General features: G+C 41.2%; 1 protein-coding gene across 15 annotated transcripts in view; it reads left to right on the top strand.

Annotated features, from left to right (window-relative positions):
- Positions 1 to 17,476, top strand: part of CPLANE1 (ciliogenesis and planar polarity effector 1) — a 168,758-nt gene extending 151,282 nt beyond the window's left edge. For 13 of the 15 annotated variants that reach the window (XM_021939298.2, XM_021939295.2, XM_021939301.2 and 10 more), the window contains 3 exons: positions 2,603 to 2,692; positions 15,280 to 15,458; positions 15,962 to 17,476. In XM_021939298.2, coding sequence (XP_021794990.2) covers positions 2,603 to 2,692; positions 15,280 to 15,458; positions 15,962 to 16,138 — 446 coding nt within the window. In that variant the 3' untranslated portion in view covers positions 16,139 to 17,476. The remainder of the gene's footprint in view (positions 1 to 2,602; positions 2,693 to 15,279; positions 15,459 to 15,961) is intronic. The other 2 variants (XM_021939297.2, XM_021939296.2) reach the window with 2 other exon arrangements.
- The last annotated feature ends 5,207 nt before the right edge of the window (positions 17,477 to 22,683 follow it).

The following is a 22,683-nucleotide window of genomic DNA, read 5'->3' as shown; positions in this document are numbered from 1 at the left end:
TAGAATCTGTGCTGCTCAGCAGCTTGTTTTCCAACCACATGACGTGATTTGTGCTCCCTTATACCTTGAATGTCTCACTTCTGTGTGTCTGAAGACATTCCTAATCTTAATTATTTAGTTTGTCCAATCTGATATAATCAATTTGAAATTCTACATTCTCATTTCTAAATTGAGGCTTATATTTAATCTGCATGGTTGCTATGAGAATTAGAGATAATGGTGGCCAAAGTAGTTATTTTTCTGTTCTTTGAACCCTTAGTCACGTGTTTATGTCCCTCTTGAAGCACTACAACAGGCGTCCTGTTATTGTTACCTGTAAACTTCATGCCCCATACTAGAATACTTTGCAGCAGTATTCCCTTATTCATCTTCATATTACCCCTCACATTGAATAAATGAAATACTCAAACATTGAACAAATAGATAAATGGAAAAAATAGTTATTGAGCTTTTTACCTAAGCATAGCTATTTATAAACAAATTATTGTTCAAGGATATTAATAGGCAGGTATTACAGTATTTATACCACGTCAGAGAATAATACCATATGCCTGGCTATTGTCCTGTCTTTTAATGCAAAGATAAAAGAGGCAGCTTGAGTGCTTGTGGATATTCTGACTTCTCTGCCTCAGTAGAGCAGGCTGTGGCTCCCCTTGTTCTTGTGGCCTCTGTCACACCCAGACCCAACCATTTCACCTGGCTACATTCAGAAGTTTCAGGTCCCCCAGTGTTTGGGAGAATGAAGGGAAACCCAGGCAAGACTGATTCCAGACCTTTTCCTAGTCAGTGATACAGATAACCTGAACTCACATAGGTCAAGTTCAGTCACTGCACATGTGGGGAGGTGAGGCTCCATCAAGATTTTCAAATGCACTGCAGTTCATTTGTAAATGAAGAGTTTTTCTTAATGTACTTGGGAGTTTGACTGTATGTTGCTTTCTATCTTGTGAAGCAGTATGTAGTTTTTGGCTAATTTCTTCAGCCCTGCTTCCATACTGTTAGGAGTTTGTTTGTTTGTTTTGACACAGGAACTCACTCTGTCACCCAGATGGAAGTACAGTGGTGTGATCATGGCTCACTGCAACCTTGACCTCCCTGGCTCAGATGGTCCTCCCACTTCAGCCTTTTTTTGTTTCTGTTTTTTGTTTGTTTGTTTGTTTTTTTGAGGCAGAGTCTTGCTCTGTCACCCAGACTGGAGTGCAGTGGTGTGATCTCAGCTCACTGCAACCTCTGCCCTCTAGGTTCAAGCAATTCTCCTGCCTCAGCCTTCAGAGTAACGGGGACTACAGGCTCACACCACCATGCCCAACTAATTTTTGTATTTTTTAGTAGAGACAGGGTTTCACCATGTTGGCCAGGCTGGTCACAAACTCCTGGCCTCAAGTGATCTGCCAGCTTTGGCCTCCCAAAATGATGAAATTACAGGCATGAGCCACCGTGCCTAGTGGTGTGTTAGACACCTCAGCCTCTTGAATGGCTGGGACTACTGGTGAGCACCACCACACCCAGGTAATTTTTAATTTTTTTCGTAGAGACGGAGTCTTGCCATGTTGTCCAGGCTGTTCTCAAACTCCTGGGCTCAAGCAGTCTTCCCACGTTGGCCTCCCAAAGTGCAAGAATTACAGGCATAAGCCACCATGCCTGACCAGGAGTAGTTTGTGTTATTGTTGCTTGTTTTATGTTTAGTTCTGTCAACTACAGTACAAAGATTACGTGATTAGTAACCGAGAAGCATCTTAGGCATAAAGAAGTAAAAGTCAGCTGGGCATGGTGGCTCACGCCTGTAATCCCAGCACTTTGGGAGGCTGAGGCAGGCGGATCACGAGGTCAGATGATCGAGACCATCCTGGCCAACATAGTGAAACCCCATCTCTACTAAAAATACAAAAAAGTTGCCGGGCCCACGCACCAGCAGTCCTAGCTGCTTGGGAGGCTGAGGCAGGGGAATTGCTTGACCCTGGGAGGCGGAGGTTGCAGTGAGCAGAGATTGCACCACTGTACTCCAGCTTGGTGACAGAGCGAGACTCCATCTCAAAAAAAAAAAAAAAAAAAAAGAAATAAAAGTCTAAGTTTTAAAATCCCCTGAACTTAGGTTTATATCCCAGCTCTGCTGCTGATTTTTGCCCTCAGATAAGTTATCTGAAACCTACCTCATAGAGTTGTTGAGGATTATATTAATAAGAGAACATATTGCATAACATGGAAGTAAATGATTGTTATTAATCTTTGAGTTTAAGAAACTAATCATTCTGTTGATAAAATTTAACTTGGCATTTTGTCTAGGTGTTTACTGCTAAGAGGTGTATTATGTTCCTAGCTTTTCCAGTTGCCAGAAACGTCAAAACACATGTGCCATTTGAAACAAGAGTATGGCTGTGCTTGAAGGATACCAGGTGTCAAAGCAGAGTGTTCCCTTTCTTTGTCTGCACTTATGTTTTGCCGCCTTGGTTCAAACCAGCCACCATTTATTGGGCCCCTACTGTGAATCGGTCTTGGTGAGCAGATTCAGAGCTGATCAGGAGAAGATGTCTGTCCTCAAATAACTCACTATATATAAAAATAATGAATGCCTATGGAAGGTTAATAATGTTTGTCTATATAGGAACTGCCACTTTCACCATACAGAAAAAAGCTGGTGGAGCCAAAGCATCAGTAAGAAAGGCTATGCAGTCTCCAGTTACCTTCCGAAAAGGTAAGGGATAAAGAAGATAAAGTTCTCAGACTTAATACTAAATTTTCTTTTTTTTTTTTTTTGAGACAGAGTCTCACTCTGTTGCCCAGGCTGGAGTGCAATGGCGTGATCTCGGCTCCTGGGTTCAAGCGATTCTCCTGCCTCAGCCTCCCCAGTAGCTGGGATTACAGGTGCCCACCACCGCACCCAGTTAATTTTTGTATTTTTCGTAGAGATGGGGTTTTGCCATGTTGGCCAGGCTGGTCTTGAACTCCTGACCTCAGGTGATCTACCCATCTTGGCCTCCCAAAGTCCTGTGACTATGCCTGGGCTTTAGCATGAGCCACTGTGCCTGGCCCATAATACTAAATTTTTAAAAATTATAAATCACTCAATTTCAAATCTAGATTTCAGAATGGATGGTGTGACTCTGTGCTGCAGTGGTTCAGAGAGGAAGTTTTGGAGTAGCTTTATGGAATCAAGTTAACCACTTACTCTGTAACCTTACACAAATTTCTAACCCATTTATGTATCCTTAATTTTCTCACCTGGAAAATACAGATTATAATAGTGAGGATATATGTAACTACCTTGGTAGGTGAACAGGGTAACTATTATCCGTATCTTACTATGAGAACAGACCTAGAGAAGTTAAATGACCTGTTCAGATCTCCTTAAAACAATAACAATAGAAGCTAACAGGTATAGAGCATTTACTCTATGCCAGGCATTATGTTCACACCTCATGTGCATTATCTCACTTGATCCTCACATTAAACCCAACGAAATCTGTGCAGTTATCCCCTATTGAAAGAACAGAACTAAATTTGGTAGGGGTAATTATTTTTTAAAAACCCACTGATTTGGCTGGGTGCGGTAGCTCATGCCTGTAATCTTAGCACTTTGGGAGGCCAAGGCGGGTGGATCACGAGGTCAAGAAATCGAGACCATCCTGGCCAACATGGTGAAATCCCGTCTGTACTAAAAATACAGAAATTAGCTGGGCGTGGTGGCATGCACCTGTAGTCCCAGCTACTCAGGAGGCTGAGGCAGAAGAATCGCTTGAACCCAGCAGGTGGAGGTTGCAGTGAGCCGAGATTGCACCACTGCACTCCAGCCTGGCAACAGAGTGAGACTCTGTCTCAAAACAAAACAAAACAAACCCCACTAATTTGTATGTACTGTGAAAAATGATGAGAAATACGAAGTAATTAGCCTAGGCTTGGTATTATGCCTCTTTCTCTACTACTAGCTCATTACTTTGCAGATCCGTCGTTCAGTTTACCCCATCTCTTTTTACCTATGTCTAATCCATTATTTAACTCATTTATCAACTTTTGAATGTCTATGGCTGTATTTTCTAGACGATGTATTTGATACTTTTCCTACTCTTTTCCCCATGTATGCATTAAAACCCAAGTTTCTGGTCATTTGGATCAATTTGAATCCTCAAAGCATCATTTCCTGTGCTTGTGTATTAGTCTGTTCTCACGCTGCTAATACATACCCAGGACTGGGTAATTTAAAAGGGAGGTTTAATGGACTCACAGTTTCACATGGCTATGGAGGCCTCACAATCATGGTAAAAGGCAAAGGAGAAGCAAAGTCAAGTCTTACATGGTGGCAGGCAAGAGAGCATATTCAGGGGAACTCCCCTTTATAAAACCATCAGATCTCATGAGAACTCACTATCACAAGAACAGCAGCATGAAGGTAACTGCCCCCATGATTCAATTACCTCCCACCTGGCCCCTCCCACAGCACATGGGAATTATGGGAACTACAATTCAAGATGAGTTTTGCTTGGGGACACAGCCAAACTTTATCAGCTTCTAAATCCCATGCTAGCTTTTCTCTTTTTCAAAGTCTTTCCTTTTTATCCATTATGAATTATTTTCTAGTTTAGAGTACTCAATAGCTTTTTATTCTTTTCAAAGCAAATATCTAGCAATGTCTAGTTCAACAGATAAAATGTTCCCCAAATACAATGTTACCTCTCAAAACAGTTGAAATTACTTGTACCATTATATTGTTTTGTTTTTGAAAGTCCCAGAGATTCAGGGTTTTGTGTTCTTGAGGTCATTATAATGTAACATGAGGCCTTGCCCATAGAAAGCTGTACATACTTGTTTCATTGTTCAATGGTAACCCTGCCTCTGAAAGTTAGAAATGTGTATGACTCCAAGTTTCTAGCTTAAGTGCTTAGATAGACTGTGACCCACAAATTGACACAAGTAGAGCAAGAAAAGAAGCAGGATTTTCTTTGGGAATGGTGGAGGTAATAGGTTTAGTTTTATCATCCAGTTTCAGATTTCTCAGGCTAGACTCTGTAGACACTGTTTGGTGTTATGTTATAAAGAAACTGAGGGGGCGGAGCAAGATGACCGAATAGGAACAGCTCCAGTCTCCAACTCCCAGCCGAAGCGACACGAACAGAATTTCATTTCCGACTGCGAACATGGGACTATAGAGGAGTGCCGGACGATGGTGCTGTGATAGCTGCTTATTCCGACCAGGCCGTGACATCGCCTCACCTGGGGAGGCGCAAGGGAAAGAATCCCTTTTTCTAGCCAGAGGGCTGAGACACACAACACCCGGAAAATCGGTAACTCCACTGGCCCTGGCGTGCTGGCAAACAGGGCACCAGGAGATCATATCCCACACCTGGCGGGAGGGTCCCACACCCGGAGCCTCCTCAGTGCTAGCACAGCAGTCTGTGATCTACCGACTAGCAGCTTAGCCCGAGGGCTGGGGGAGAGCGCCCATTGCTGGGGCTTAAGGTGTGGCTGGCAGGCTTTCGAACTGGGTGGAGCTCACCGTAGCTCAAAGAAAACTTACCCTGTCTGTAAGCAGGCTCCACCTCTAGGGACGGGCACGGTAAAACAATAACAAGCATGGCAAAACCTCAAGGCATGGCTTGACTCTGCGTGTGAAGAGCAGTGGATGTGCTGAGGAGGATTTGAGATCTGAAAAGGACAGACTGCCTGCTCCAAGTGGATCCCCAGCCTGGTGGCTAACTTCAGAGGGCATCTCCTACTAGGGAACGGTCTGACACCCCACCTCCTGGGGTGGAGGTACTAGAGGCTGGCAAGTGGGCTGGTGCACACTGGCTGTTCAGCAATATTTATCTTCTGCAAGCCCTCCTGCTGTTTAGGCTGTGGGGTCTGGGTGGACTCCAAACGTCTCCAACAGACCTGCAGCTGAGGTCCCTGACTGTTAGAAGGAAAACTATCAAACAGAGGAAGGACACTACACAAAACATAGTACATGTAAATGAGGAGGGAACCAGAGACAGATAAAACCACAGAACGGGGATAAAGCAGGAACGAAGGCGGAATTCAGAACTGAAACCATCTCACGAACGAAGGGCATGACTATGGCCGCGGCGGTTCGGCGGACGGGAGAATGGCTTGTGAGAGAGATGAGAGAAGAGAAAGCAGTCATCGCTTCATAAAACTGGAGAATCGTACTGATACAAAAATAAAATCTTTGAAAAGTGGAAGAATTGATGGCTTCAAATTGAGTAATGCAAGAGAAAGGTCATAGCGAAATAGAATAAAGCCATAACCTGAAGAGAAAATAAATACACACAACTGGCAATTCGATCGCCAGGAAGAAAAGAGTATCAGCGATTCGGGGATCGAAACTGAAAATAAACGAAAGAAAAGAAACAAAACAAGGCTCAAAACCACAAAACCGAGTTCTGCCAAAGACCAATCCGAATCAGTTGGTGCCTGAAAGTGAGGAAAAATGGAACCCGTTAAACCTCTTTAGGATATCACATCAGGCTTTATTGTAGGGCAGGCCAACATTCAAATCCAGGAAATACAGAGAGCATACAAAGATACTCCTCGAGAAAAACAACTCAAGACACATAATTGCAGATTCACCAGTTGAAGCCGAAGGAAAATCTTGGGCAGCCAGAGAAAGGTCGGGTCACCCACAAAGGAAGCCATCAGACTAACAACCAGATGTCGGCAGAAACTCTACAAGCCAGAAAGAGTGGGGGCCAATATTCAACGTGCCAGAAAAGAATTTTCAACCCAAATTTCATATCCAGCCAAACTAAGTTTCATAAGTGAAGGAGAAATAAATCCTTTACAGATAAGCAAGTAGCAGAGATTTTTGTCACCACTAGGCCTGCCTTACAAAGGGAACCCCTGAAGGAAGCACTAAACATGGAGAAAGGAACGGTGCAGCCATTGCAGCTTTAAAATGTGAGAATACATTTAGGCTGGGAAGAGCTTAAAATCCAACTAGCAAAATAACAGTTAATATCATAATGGCAGGATCAAGTTCACACATTGTCTTAACCTTAAATAAAATGGACTAAGCAGCTCAATTAAAAGGCACAAGACTGGCAAACTGGATAAAGAGTCAGATCCCATCAGTCTGCTGTATTCAGGAGACCCATCTCACAGGAGCATGGAAATCAAAATAAAGGGATGAATTTACCAAGCAATGGAGAACAAAAAAGCAGGGTTTTGCAATACTAATTGATGACAGACTTTGTAATAAAGATCCAAAAAGGAGACAAAGAGAATATGGTAAAGGGATCAATTCAACAGGAAGAGCTAACTATCCTAAATATATATGCACCCAATACTAGGAGCACCCAGATTCATAAAAGCAAGTCATGAGGGCTACAAAGAGACTTAGACTCCCCATACAATAATAATGGGAGACTTCAACACTCCACTGTCAACATTAAGACGAATAAATGAGACAGAAAGTTAACAAGGATATCCAGGAATTCGCTCATGCTGCAGCGACAGACCTAATGAACATCTATAGAACTCTCCACTGATAATGAATATACGGTGCTATAACCACATCATTACTTACTCCCAAAATTGACCAATGGTGATGAAACACTCCTCATAAGTAGCCACCAAGAACAGAAATTATAACAAACTGTCTCTCAGACCACGGGTGCAATCAAACTAGAACTCAGGACTTTAAGAAATGATCAAAAGTAAAACTCAGCTACATGGAAACTGAACAACCTGCTCCTGAATGACTGCTGGGTACATATATAGAAATTAAGAGAGGCAGAAATAAAAGATGTTCTTTGAAACCAGTAGAGCAAAGATACAACATGCCAGAGATCTCACAGGTTTGCATTTAAAAGCAGTGTGTAGAGGAAATTTATGGCACTAAATGCTTACGAAGCCGGGAAGATCTAAAATTAGTATATGTATGATTAAAAGAACTAAGAAGCAAGAGCAAAACACATTAGAAACTAGCAGAGGCAGAAGCCAACTAAAGATCAGGGCGAGACACAGGAGATAGAGACACAAAACCCTCAAAAATCAATGGCAGATCAGGGTTGGTTTTGAAAAGATCAACAAAATTGACAGACCACTAGCAAGACTAATAAAAGGAAAGAAAGAGAAGAATCAAATGATGCAATTAAAATGATAAAGGGATATCACCACCGACCCACAGAAATACAAAATACATCTAGAGAGAATACTATAAACACCTCTAATGAAATAAGGCTGGAAAGAAGTCTGAAGGATAGTACCTTGGACGCACACTCTTCCAAAGACTAAACCAGGGAAGGGTTGAGATCCTGGAATATAGACCAATAGTGAAACCTTTGGTACAGAGCTGTAATTAATAGCCTATCAACCAAAAAGTCAGGACCAAGTTCACAGCTGAATTCACCAGAGAATTTACAAAGGAGGAGTTGGTACCATTCCTTCCTGAAACTATTCAATCAATAGAAAAAAGAGGGGAATACCCTAACTCATTTTGTAGGTAACAATAATCCTGATACCAAAACCGAACTTAGAGATTACAGCAAAAGAAGACATGAACCAATATCCACCAGAGAACATTGGTTCTAAAATCTCGGCAAAATACTGACGACGGATTCAGCAGCATCGAAACATCCACCATGATCAAGTAGAGCTGTCCACAGGGATGCAAGGCTGCAGTTAGCGATAGCGAAATAAATGAAACATAATCCAGCATATAAAGCGGAACCGGGCAAAGAGCCGCAGATTGGCTGTGCAGATGCAGAAAAAGGCTTTTGACAAATTCAGCGACATTTCGCGCTCAATAAATTCCGGTGTGGTGGGCGTACCTCAAAATAATAGGAAACTGGCTATGACAAACCCACAGCCAATATCATACTGAATGGGCTGGAAATTCCCTTTGAAAGCTAACAAGGCGGATGCCCTCTCACCACTCCTATTCAACATAGTGTTGGAAGTTCTGGCTAGAGCAATTAAAAGAAAAATCAGGGTATTCAGCTAGAGAAGAAGTCAGTATACCTCTTTGCAGATGACATGATTGTATATTTAGCTACATTGTCTCAGCCGAAAATCTCCTTGGCTGGTAACAGCCAACTTCAGCAGTCTCAGGATACAAAATTAATGTGCTAAAATCACAAGCATTCTTATATACCAATGGCAGAATAAACAGAGCAAATCAGGGATGAACTTCCATTCACAATTTAGAAATAAGAAATACCCTAGAGATCAACACAGGGATGTAAAGGACCTCTTCAAGGAGAACTACGAGCCTTTCTCCAGTGAAATAAAAGAGGACCTGGAAACAAATGGGAAGAACATACCATGCTCATGGATAGGAAAGAATCCAATATCGTGAAAAATGGCCATACTGCCAAAGAATTAATTTATGGATTCATGCATCCCCATCCCAAACTACCAATGAGTTTCTTCACAGAATTAGGAAAAAACTGCTTTAAAGTTTCATATGGAACCAAAAAAGTCATCTCCAGAGACAATCCCTAAGTCAAAGAACAAAGCTGGAGGCATCAGCTACCTGACTTCAAACTACTGAGGCTACAGTAACCAAAACAACTGTGGTATAAGTACCAGCAAGAGATATGACCAATGGAATGAACAGAGTCCTCAGAAATAATACCACCCACATCTACAACCATCTGATCTTTGACAAACCACAAGAGAAACGAAATGGGGGAAAGAGTTACTATTTAATAATAAAATGAACGGAAAAGTGGCTGGCAAGTAAGTAGAAAGCTGAAACTAGGATCCTTTCCTTGCTCCTTATCGAAAAATTAATTCAAGATGGATTAAGACTTAAATGTTAGACTGTCACATAAAACTGAGAGAAAACCTAGGTAGTACCATTCAGGACATAGAACACTGGGCAAAGAGACTTCATGTCTAAAACACCAACAACAGCAGCAAAAGCCAAAATTGACTGGGATCAAATTAAGCCAAGGCCTGCAGCAAAGAAACTACCATCAGAGTAGACAGGCAACCTACAGAATGGGAGAAAATTTTACTTGCAATCTACTCATCTGACAAAGGGCTAATATCCAGAACCTACAAAAGAACTCAAACAAATTTACAGAAAAACAAACAACCCATCAAAAATTGGGCAAGGTCGCGGTAGACATTTCTCAAAAGACGGTCAGCCAGCATTTGAAAAGTACTCATCATCACTTGCCCTTCAGAAATGCAAAATCAAAACCACAATGAATGCATCTCACACCGGTTGATAGTGTTCAAAGTCAGGAAACAACAGGTGCTGGAGAGGATGTGGAGAAATAGGAACACTTTTACACTTTATTTGGTGGAGATTGTGAAAACTAGGTTCAATACATTATATGGAAAACAATGGCGATTCCTCAGGATCTAGAACTAGATGTACCATATATTATGCATCCATTATAGGGTATATACCCAAAGGGATATAAAATCAATGCTGCTATAGAGCATGCGCGGCTGTTTATTGCGGCTTTTCATTCTAATAACAAAGGCAGAATCAACCCAAATGTCCATCATTGACAGACTGGATTAAGAAAATGTGGCTGCCTGCATGAATACTATGCAGCTAACCAAAAGGATGAGTTTATTGTCCTTTGTAGGGACTTGGATGCAGCCTGGAAACCATCATTCTTAGTATCACAAGAACGAAGGCAAAGCACCGCATGTTTCACTCATAGGTGGGAACTGAGTGTGGGATCACTTGGGAACAGGAAGGGAACATCACACACCGGGGCCTATCATGGGGAGGGAGGGAGAGGACTGGTGGGGTGCTGGTCACAAATGAGTTGATAGGAACGGCACAACCTGTAGCACAATGCCATATGTAACAAACCTGCATTATGCACATGTACCCTACAATAAAGTATAATGTAAGCAAATAAATTTTAAAATTAAACTAAAATTAACATACCAAAAAAAAAAAAAAAAAAAAAAGAAACTTTTAGTGTCAGTGTCATCATCCTAGAGAAAAGAGTACTTTCAGGGGAAGCCAGTGCCAGCGGCCTGGTTCTACTGTGGGGTGTCGTCTTGATCTGCCATGCTTTCTCTAGAAAGCTTTCACTGTCCAATGGGGCAGGACAGTTTACCTTGAAAAGACTTATGCATGCTCAGTTTCACAGAAATTTTCTCATATTTTTTTTAATATATATATGGCGCAGGTCTGGCTCTGCCCAGGCTGGAGTGCAGTGGCGGGATCTCAGCTCACTGCAAGCTCCATGCCGGGTTCACGCCATTCTCCTGCCTCAGCCTTCCCGGTAGCTAGGATTTCTGGCCATGCCAGCGTGGCTAGTTTTTGTATTTTTAGTGAGAGCGGGTTTCACTGTGTTAGCAGGATGGTCTTGATCTCCTGACCTTGTGATCTACCCGTCTCGGCTCATCTCATGTTTTCTCAAATTGGATATCCCAGATAAACCTTAGAAAAATGCATTATGATCGGAAAGGAAGGAAATTACAAAACCATCTCCAGGTAAAGCAAGGTGAGAGAAACCCAGTGATAGCCTCTCAAGGTTTGTAATACCCCATAGGTGAAGATTTATCCTAAAATGCAAGACTCTTAACTGTAATTTTAGTAGACTAGGTAGTGGTTTGATTTTGTCATTCTTTCTAGCTGGCAATAATCATGTTCATTTGACAAAACAAAAGTGTCAATGTCTAGATACCAAATTAATTGTAACCAAGATGGGGTTGGGATTAGTTGATGTTTGTAGTCTTTGCTGATCTCTAGTCATATCATGAATACTTGAAGGATACATCAGCACCCCACCTCCACTTGTTCCCATCTGCTTTGAAGTGGAAGCCTACTCTTGTGGTTGTGTTGCTTAACCACTCATTGGTTTCTCTTTCAGTCTCACTTTTTCTGTTTTAACGACTGTTTTCTTTTTTACCACAGTATTTGTTCTCATATGCATTCCTGTCATCTGCTTGTAGATTTTTTTCCTTTATAAGGTTTTTCATAATTTGTTCCTTATTAATATTTACTGAAATATTTACTGAAATAATTATTTACTGAATAATATTTACTGAAAAATAATTTACTGAATTATTTTAACATGGGACTTTCAGTGGCATTTCAAAATACTCTCTGATGTCTTTAAGTAGCAGAAAAAATGTCAAACCTTTTCAACTAGAGCATAGCTCTCACATTGGATATTACAGTGGCAGGTGCTACCAAATGACGTTAGCTTTGTTTCTTTTTCAGACTCTTGGGGCTAGTCAAAAGAAAAATCCCTAAGCTGTCTATACCACTGCTCCCTTCCCTTTGGCACTAATCCAGGAAGAAGCTTTTGGAAAGCTGCCACCTTGTGGATGCAAATTAATAGATCTATTCATATTTTACTTATAGATATGAAGATGATCTTAAAGGGCCCTCTAGGTATTATTATTCCTTCACCCTAAAGAATAGAAAGTAGGCTAGGCGTGGTGGCTCACGCCTGTAATCCCGGCACTTTGAGAGGCCGAGGCAGGCAGATCATGAGGTCAGGAGATCGAGACTATCCTGGTTAACATGGTGAAACCCCATCTCTACTAAAAATACAAAAAAAAAAATTAGCTGGGCATGGTGGCAGGCACCTGTAGTCCCAGCTACTCAGGAGGCTGAGGCAGGAGAATGACGTGAACCCATGAAGCAGAGCTTGCAGTGAGATCACGCCACTGCACTCCAGCCTGGGTGACAGAGTGAGACTCTGTCTCAAAACACAAAAAAGAGTAGAAAGTTAATATATTAGCCCAGGTTCTAGGGTGGATCATCTCCATCATCTTGGGCAAATTGCATAACCTCTTTAAGCCTAACTTTCCTCATTTGCAAAATGGACATAATAATGCTTTCTCCATAGAACTGTCAGGAAGAGTATTCACTCAGCAACTGCCCATTGAGCTCCTACAACATACCAGGCACTGTTACTCATGAACAACACAGAAAGCAGCACATCAGTAAGGGAGAATGAGGCTGGCTAGTTGGAACTACTCTAGCAAGGGTGGTGGAAGGTCTCTTTGAGAAGGTGAAACTCTTACTCCAGCTCTTAGTATGAAGCAAATTAAAAATTAAATAAAAATTTAGAAAAAGAGAAGGTGATGTTGAAGTGAAGATCTTGAATGATGAAAAGGAGATTGTTAGGTAAAGATAAGGCAAAACAGTTTCAGGCAGAAGTTCAAAGTTCTGGTAAGAGTGTTATATAAAGATAAGGCAGAACAGAAAGTTCAGAGCCCTGGTACAGAAACAAAGTTGGTATGACAGAAAAGATCAATATGGAAAAGTGACGAGAGATATGGTGGAAGAGATGGGCTAGATACTGTAGGCTAAGGCAAGGAGTTTGGATTTTACTTGAGATCCAGTGAGACTCCATTTTAGGCAATTAAGCAGAGAGATAATATAATTTATGTTTTAGAACATGTGGAAAAAAGACGGCATACAAGGATAGATTGCTTGGGCTAGGGTTTTAACAGTGGAGATGGGGGAAACTGTTTGATTTGGATATATTTTGAAGATAGACAAAATTAGGACTTGCTGATGATTGGACATGTATAAGAAAGAAGGATGAGGCAGGGCACAGTGGCTCACGACTGTAATCCCAGCAGGTTGGGAGGCTGAGGCAGGCAGATCACTTGAGGCCAGGAGTTCCAGACCAGCCTGGCCAACATGGTGAAACCCCATCTCTACTAAAGATACCAAAATTAGCTGGGCATGATGGCGCATGCCTGTAATCCCAGCTACTCGGGAGGCTGAGACAGGAGAATCACTTGAATCCGGGAGGCGGAGGTTGCAGCGAGCTGAAATCGCACCACTACACTGCAGCCTGGGGACAGAGTGAGATTCCGTCTCAAAAAAAAAAAAAGAAAGATAAACTACTGGATTTTAACCTGAGTGTCTCCTGGGATGGGGCAGTTTAGGGGTAAAAATTAACAGTGTGGTTTTGGACCTGTTAAAGTTCAGATGTTTATTGCACATCCAAGCAAAGATTTTAAGAAGGGGCAGTTAGCTTTATGAGACTGGAGGTACAGGTTTTAGAGAGTTATCAGCATGTAGGTGATATTTAAAGCCATGGAACTAAATGAAGTTAGCTAGGGAAAGCAGAGGTGTGTTAGAAAATCCAAAGACCAGGCATGAATGGTAAGTTCAAGGGACTGAATGTAAAAGTGCTTATTAGCCCATACTAAATGCCAAAGTGTGTGCTGTGATTGTTTTGGGGGCTTTATTTCTTGGAGATACCCTCAGCTTCAAGTACATAAGGTTGGTAGAGTTACAAAAGACAAAGAGGGCCCAAACTTCAGCACTGTCCTACCTCTTCTTCCTGCTTCAGGGAGCCACGTGACTGCTTGTTTGGGATCTATATTTACTTCCCATCTTGCCCCATGTCTTGGGTGTTTCTTTATGAAATCACCTTGAAGGGTAGAACATGCGGTGACACTGGGTTTGGAACATTGTGTTAGGTGAGGTAGGCTCCTCTAGGGCTTTGTGCGGAGAAACCTTATTGGTTTGTGGGTTTACTAAGCTGCTTCTGGGCATTAGCTGGAATGAAAGTTTCTTTTCAACAAATACTGATACATGCAGTAAGAAGAAAGAGGGTCATAATGTGTTGTCACCACATTCACTGTGATGCCTTTGCCCAAAGGCAGATTGTAAGCATTAAGCCTGGGTGAAGATGCCCAAAGCATTGCTTCTAAGAAGTTTTCACAGCCGGGCGCGGTGGCTCACGCCTGTAATCCCAGCACTTTGGGAGGCCAAGGCGGGCGGATCATGAGGTCAGCAGATCGAGACCATCCTGGCTAACACGGTGAAACCTCGTCTCTACTAAAAATATAAAAAAATTAGCCGGACATGGTGGCGGGCGCCTGTAGTCCCAGCTATTGGGCAGGCTGAGGCAGGAGAATGGCGTGAACCTGGGAGGCGTAGCTTGCAGTGAGCTGAGATCGCGCCACTGCACTCTTGCCTGGGAGACAGAGCAAGACTCCATCTCAAAAAAAAAAAAAAAAAAAAGAAGTTTTCACAAGACTATCCGTAAAAGACAGGGAAGGCACAGGTTTCAGAGTTCACCCAACTTTGATGTGAAGACCTCTCCACAGTTCTGTTATATCTGTGGCCTCTCCTCACTAAATTTTCTTGTCTTAGAGATTAATTACTAATAGTTTTCAAATCCAAAGAAGGCTGGAATTCATTTTCCATCTCGTACACTGACAGGACAGTAATTGTTCGAACCCTAAATTGTTTGAACCATATCCAGACCTTATGATTTGAATATTATTTAAAATGTGACTATCTTTGCTTTGATGATAAAAGTCACAATTAACAAATGAGTCAATCAATCAATCAATCCCAATGTATGCTTTGTTCTTACCCCTTAAAAGGCTCTAATGCTCCGTGTCGTAGTCAGCAGCATACAAAAACACATGGAAATGCTGGACTTGCACCTCAGACCAAGCAGGTGTGTGTGGAGTATGAGAGAGAGGAGACTGTGGTGAGTCCCTGGACGATACCTTCAGAAATCCGTAAGATTCTTCATGACAGCCACAATTCCCTTCTACAAGTAAGCATTGTTCTAGATTTTGTTTGTCTAGTGATTGCTCTATGTTCTTCAGGTTTTTTGTTTGTTTTTTAGTTTTTTTTGTGGGATGTGGAAATACTGAAAGGTTGTTAGGTCAGTTTGAAATCGTGATGCAAAGCATCTTCCCTTTTGGCTTAGTACTCCAGCATTTATCTTTCAGAATTCTCTGTGACTGTATTTTTTAACTAAAAAATGACCAAAATATAAGAACATAAAATTGTACTACAAGTATCAACATCCATTCTTCCCTGTCTTTGAATCCAGTGCCAGCATCTTGTTGTGTGAGATGATGTTCAGCTCTTGTCCATCTGGATGTGCTGGGCAATCACAGCCCTATTTCCTGGCACATTTCCTTCAGCCCTTTGATGGATGAACAACTCTAGAATTTTTGAAAGCTTAGTTCACGTTCCAGGTTTTTTTGTTTTTGTTTTTCTGTTTGTTTTTAGGGGCTAGGACCACAACTGACTATCTTTTCAATTCAATAGGACTTGTCTCCAACTGAAGAGGAAGAGCCAGAGCATTCTTTTGGGGTGGGCGGCATGGACAGCGTGTCTGAGAGCACTGGCAGCATCCTCAGCAAGCTGGACTGGAATGCCATCGAAGACATGGTGGCCAGCGTGGAGGACCAGGGCCTGTCTGTCCACTGGGCCTTGGACCTGTAAGACCTGGATATCATTCTGTTTCCATACACAGGCCAGCACCTCAGTAATGTGGTTCTGAAAGATTAACAGATTTAAGGCACAGAAGCAATGAAAGAAGCAATGTGAATTTTCCATCTGCTATCATATTGTTACCTGGATTAGCCATTTCAAGAGGAAAAATAAACTTTTCTCAATAACTTTGCCTTCATGGGGAAAAAGTTGACTATTGATGTATTATATGTTTTTGTATTTGGTGCATCATTAAGCATAATTTTTAAAATGATAAGTACCTTTCAAGCCAAGTTTGCATAACCTACTTTCAATAAAACATTCTATCTTGCCTCCTCCTTTATTACCCTCTGAGTTTTGAGAAACAACCATATATAGATTAATCTAATAGGGAAAAAAATTCTTTTCTTTGAGAAGAAAATCACAGTCTCACCTGAGAACTCAGTTATGAACCCTATTTTAAAACACCTATGCAGGGTTTAGCCTAGGAGTGAAAAGAAAAACCAACTACATTTTACCAACCATGAATTTCTAAATAAGCTAAGTTTCATGGAGGCCAGGAGATCTTCTGTCTTCTGCCCTGCAGCCTGAAGCCTTGGAGGAAGAAACAGGCGTGGATGCTTTGGGCAGGAAAGTAGGGGAATATGACTCCATGCTCTAGAAGGCTTATCTTAAATTTGTAATAACCATGGTACAGAGACCTGGTTAGTTTTTGATATTGAGCTCCAACAGTGTTATAGTTTTAAGAGATAATTTTTATGAGAATTGACTCAGAACCAGGATCCTTCAACTACTTCATCAATGTTTGGTATAATATCAAAGCACACTATTATCTGAAAAAGCAATTAAATACCCCTTTTTTCCAAATATCTACCTGTGTGAAGCCAGATTTTACAACATATGCAGCAAGTTGAATGCAGAAGCAGGTATGGTAATTCAGCTGCCTTCTATTAATTTGTTGAACTATAAAACAGTGCCACTTTCCTTACTAAAATGTTTTAGAAAATAACTTTATATGCTAACATTATTATTAATTGTCATTTAATTGTCATTGTCATTTAAAATATTTTACAATGTTTTCTGTTTCTTTTTTGTGTATTCTATGGGTATTGATACATGATAGTTGTACATTTTTAATGGGGTGCATGTGATATTTTAATACATGCATACAATGTTTAGCAATGAAATCAGGGTAATTGGGATATTCATCACCTCAAACATTTATCATTATTTGTGTTAGAAACATTCCAAACCTTTTCTTCTAGCTATTTATCCATTGTTGGATACTTATATCCATTTTATATCTTAGCTGTTGTGAATAGAGCTGCAATAAATGTGGGAGTGCAGATATCTCTTTGATATACTGATTTTCTTTCTTTTGGATATATACCCAGCCATGGGATTGCTGGATCATATGGTAGTTCTATTTTTAATTATTTGAGGAACCTCCATACTGTTTTCCATAGCTGCTATACTAATTTGCATTCCCACCAAGGCTGTATGAGCATTCCCCTTTATCTGTATGCCCACAAGCATTTATTTTCCATCTTTTCTACAGTAGTCATTTTAACCGGGGTGCAACAATACCTCATTATGATATTGACTTGCATTTTTCTGATGATAGTTTTATCGAGCATTTTTTCATATACTTGTTGGCCATTTGTATGTCATTTTTAAGAAATGTCCATTCAGATATTTTGTCCATTTTGTAGTAGGATTCTTTTTTGTTACTAAATTGTTTAAGTTCTTTGTATATTGTGGTTATTAATCCTTTATTGGAGGGGTAGCTGGCAAATATTTTCTCCCATTCTTTAGGTTGTCTTTTCACTTGTTAATTGTTTTCTTTGCTGTGCAGAAGCTTTTCAGCTTGATGTAATTCTATTTGTCAATTTTTGCTTTCATTGCCTGTGCTTTTGAGGTTTTACTCAGAAAAAAATCCCTGCCTAGACGAGTGTCCTGAAATACTTCCCAAATGTTTTTTTCAAGCAGTTTCATAGTTTCAGTTCTCACATTTAAGTCTAATCTATTTTGGTTTTATATATGATTTATACGGATGTAGTTTCATTCTTCTACAATGGACATCTAGTTTTCTTGGCAGCATTTATTGAAGAGGAGGGTATCCTTTCCCCATTGTATGTTCTTGATGTCTTTCCCAAAAATGAGCTGACTGTAAATGCATGGATTTATTGATAGTTCTTTTTTTTTTCTTTGAGACAGGATCTCACTTTGTTCTCCAGGCTGGAGTGCAGTGGTGTGATGTTGGCTCACTGCAGCCTTGACCTCCCAGGCTCAAGCGATCCTCCCACCTCGACCACCCAAGTAGCTGGGACTAGGTGCATGCCACCATGCCTGGCTAATTTTTTGTGATTTTCATAGAGACAGTGTTTCATGTTGCCCAGGCTCCTTTGGAACTCCTGAGTTCCAGTGATCCTCCCACCTTGGCCTCCCAAAATGCTTGGATTAGAGGGATGGGCCACCGCACCCAACCTATTGATGGGTTCTTTATTCTGTTCTATTGGTCTATGTGTTTTTATGCCAGTTCCGTGCTGTTTTTGTTATTATAACTGTGTAATAATAACACATGGAGAGATGGAATTTCACTCTTGTCGCCCAAGCTGGAGTGCAATGGCACAATCTCGGCTCACTGCAACCTCCGCCTCCCGGGTTTAAGTGATTCTTCTGCCTCAGTCTCCTGAGTAGCTGGGACTAAAGGCACCTGCCACCATGCTTAGCTAGTGTGTGTGTGTGTGTGTGTGTGTGTGTGTGTGTTAGTAGAGATGGGGTTTCACAATGTTGACCAGGGTGGTCTCAAACTCCTTACCTCAGGTGATCTGCCTGCCTTGGCCTCCCAAAGTGCTGGGATTACAGGCATGAGCTACCACACTCGGCTGAATTATGGTGTATTATTATTATTATTTTTAGACAAGAGTCTCACTTTGTCACCCAGGCTGGAGTCCAGTGGCGCAATCTTGGCTTACTACAACCTCTTCCTCCCGGGTTCAAGCGATTCTTGTGCCTCAGCCACCTGAGTAGCTGGGACTAAAGGCACGTGCCATCATGCCCGGCTACTTTTCTGCATTTTTAGTAGAGATGGGGTTTCAGCTTGTTGACCAGGCTGGCCTCTTAACTCCTGACCTCAGGTGATCAGTCCCCCTAGACCTCCCAAACTGCTGGAATTACAGGCATGAGCCACCACACCTATCCTGGAGCATAGTTAGAGCCCAATGCAGAGACTCTAAGAACCATGGTAAAACTACAGGAGCTGATAACCAGAATAACCAGTTTAGAGAGGAACAAAACTGACCTGATAGAGTTGAAAAACACAACACAAGAAATTTACTGTGCAGTCACAAGTATCAGTAACAGAATAGGCCAAGTGGAGAAAAGAATCTCAGCTTGAAGACTATCTTTCTGAAATAAAACAGGCAGACAAGAATAAAGAAAAGAGAGTGAAAAGGAACTAATAAAACTCCGAGAAATATGAGATTATGTAAAAAGACATCCTGTGACTGGGGTACCTGAAAGAGATGGGGAGAATGGAACCAAGTTGGAAAACACACTTCAGGATATCATCCAGGAGAACTTCCCCAACCTAGCAAGACAGGCCAACATTCAAATTCAGGAAATCCAGAGAACCCCAGTAAGATACTTTACAAGAAAACCCCAAAACATACCATCATCACATTTGCCAAGGTCAAAATGAAAGAAGAAGTGTTAAGGGCAGCCAGAGAGGCCAGGTCACCTAAAAAAGTAAGCCTATCAGACTAACAGCACATCTCTTAGTGGAAACCCAACAAGCCAGAAGAGATTGGGGGCCAATATTCAACATTCTTAAAAGAGTTACCAACCCAGAATTTCATATTCGGCCAAACTAAGCTTCATAAATGAAAGAGAAATAAGCTCCTTTTCAGACAAGCAAATGCTGAGCGAATACATCTCCACCAAGCCTGCCTTGCAAGAGCTCCTGAAGGAAGTACTAGATGTGGAAAGGAAAAACCATTAACAGCCACTTTATTTTTTTATTTTATTTATTTTTTTTTTTATTTTTTTTTTATTTATTTTTTTTTTTTGAGACGGAGTCTTGCTCTGTCGCCCAGGCTGGAGTGCGGTGGCCGGATCTCAGCTCACTGCAAGCTCCGCCTCCCGGGTTCACGCCATTCTCCTGCCTCAGCCTCCCGAGTAGCTGGGACTACAGGCGTCTGCCACATCGCCCGGCTAGTTTTTTGTTATTTTTTAGTAGAGACGGGGTTTCACCATGTTAGCCAGGATGGTCTCGATCTCCTGACCTCGTGATCCACCCGTCTCGGCCTCCCAAAGTGCTGGGATTACAGGCTTGAGCCACCGCGCCCGGCTAACAGCCACTTTAAAAGCACACTGAAGTATACACATCAGTGACACTATGAAGGAACCACATAAAAAGTCTGCAAAATAACCAGTTAGCATCATGATGACAGGATCAGATTCACACATAAAAATATTAACCTTAAATGTAAATGGGCTTAATGCCCCAATTAAAAGACATAAAATGGCAAACTGGATAGAGTCAAGCCCCATCAGTATTCTGTCTTCAAGAGACACATGTCACATCCAAAAACACACATATGCTCAAAATAAAGGGAGGGAGGAAAAATGGAAAACAGAAAAAAGCTGGGGTCACAATCCTGGTTTCTGACAAAACAGACTTTAAACCAACAAAGATAAAAAAAGAAGGCCATTACATAGTGGTAAAGGGTTCAATTCATCAAGAGCTAACTATCCTAAATATATATGCACCCAATATAGGAGCACTCAAATTCATAAAGCAAGTTATTAGAGACCTTCAAAGAGACTTAGATTCCCACACAGTAATAGTGGACACTTTAACACCCCACTGACAATATTAGATCATCAAGACAGAAAATTAACAAAGATATTCAGGACCTGAACTCAGCTCTGGATCAAGTGGACCTGATAGATATCTACAGAACTCTCCATTCCAAAACAACAGAATATACATTATTCTCATCACATGGCGCTCTAAAATTGATCACGTAATTGGAAGTAAAACACCCCTCAGCAAATGCGAAAGAACTGAAATCAAACTGCTCAGACCACAGCACAATCAAGTTAGAACTCAAGAAACTCACTCAAAACCACACAACTACATGGAAATTGAACAACCTGCACCTGAATGACTCTTGAGTAAATGAAATTAAGGCAGAAACCAAGAAGTTATTTGAAACTAGTGAGAACAAAGAGACAATGTACCAGAATCTCTGGGACACAGCTAAAGCAGTGTTAACAGGGAAGTTTATAGCACTAAATCCCCACAAGAAAAAGATCTCAAAGCAACAACCTAACATCACAACTAAACTAGAGTCCAAGCATGGTGGCTCATGCCTGTGATCCCAGCACTTTGGGAGGCCGAGGTGGGTGGAGTGGTTGAGCTCAGGAGTTTGAGACCAGCCTGGTTAACATGGTGAAACCCTGCCTCTACTAAAATTACAAAAATTAGCCAGGCATGGTGGTGCATGCCTGTAATTCCAGCTACTTGGGAGGCTGAGGCAGGAGAATCACTTGAACCTGAGAGATGAAGGTTTCAGTGAACCAAGATTGCACCACTACACTCCAGCCTGGGCAACAGAGCGAGACTCCATCTCAAAAAACAAACAATAGCTAGAGAACCAATAGCAGACAAATCCCAAAGCTAGCAGGAGACAAGGAATCACCAAGATCAGAGCAGAACTGAAGGAAATAGAGACATGAAAAAAAAACCTTCAAAAATTAATCCAGTTTTTTTAAATTAATAGACTGCTAGCTAGAATAATAAGAAAAGAGAGAACCAAATAGACACAATGAGAAATGATGAAGGGGATATCACCACTGATCCCACAGAAATACAAACAACCATAGAGAATACTATAAACACCTCTATGCACATAAATTAGAAAATCTTGAAGAAATAGATAAATTCCTGGACATATACACCCTCCCAAGACTGAACCAGGAAGAAATTGAATTCCTGAATAGATCAAGAACAATTTCTGAAATTGAGTCACTTATAAATAGCCTACCAACCAAAATAAGCCCAGGACCAGACGGATTTACAGCTGAATTTTAAAAGAGGTACAAAGAAGAGCTAGTACCATTTTTACTGAAACTATTTCAAGCAATTGAAAAGGAGCAACTCCTCCCTCATTTTATAAGGCCAGCATCATCCTAATTCCAAAGCCTGGCAGAGATACAACAAAAAAAGAAAACTTCAGGCCAATATCCCTGATGAACATTGATGCAAAAATTCTCAATAATACTAATAGTGACAAACCAAATCCAGCAGCACATCAAAAAGCTTATCCACCATGATCAAGTTGGCTTCCGCCCCAGGATGCCAGGTTGATTCAACATATGCAAATCAATAAATGTAATTCACATAAACAGAATGAAAGACAAACCACATTATTATCTGACACAGAAAAGGCCTTTGATAAAATTCAACATCCCTTTATGTTAAAAACTCTCAATAAGCTAGGTATTGAAGGAACATACCTCTAAATAATAAGAGCCATGTATGACAAACC

This window comes from Papio anubis, chromosome 5, assembly GCF_008728515.1.
Source record: "Papio anubis isolate 15944 chromosome 5, Panubis1.0, whole genome shotgun sequence".
Taxonomy (NCBI): Eukaryota; Metazoa; Chordata; class Mammalia; order Primates; family Cercopithecidae; genus Papio; species Papio anubis.
Note: the sequence above shows the minus strand (reverse complement) of the source record. Positions and strands in the feature narration are given on the sequence as shown.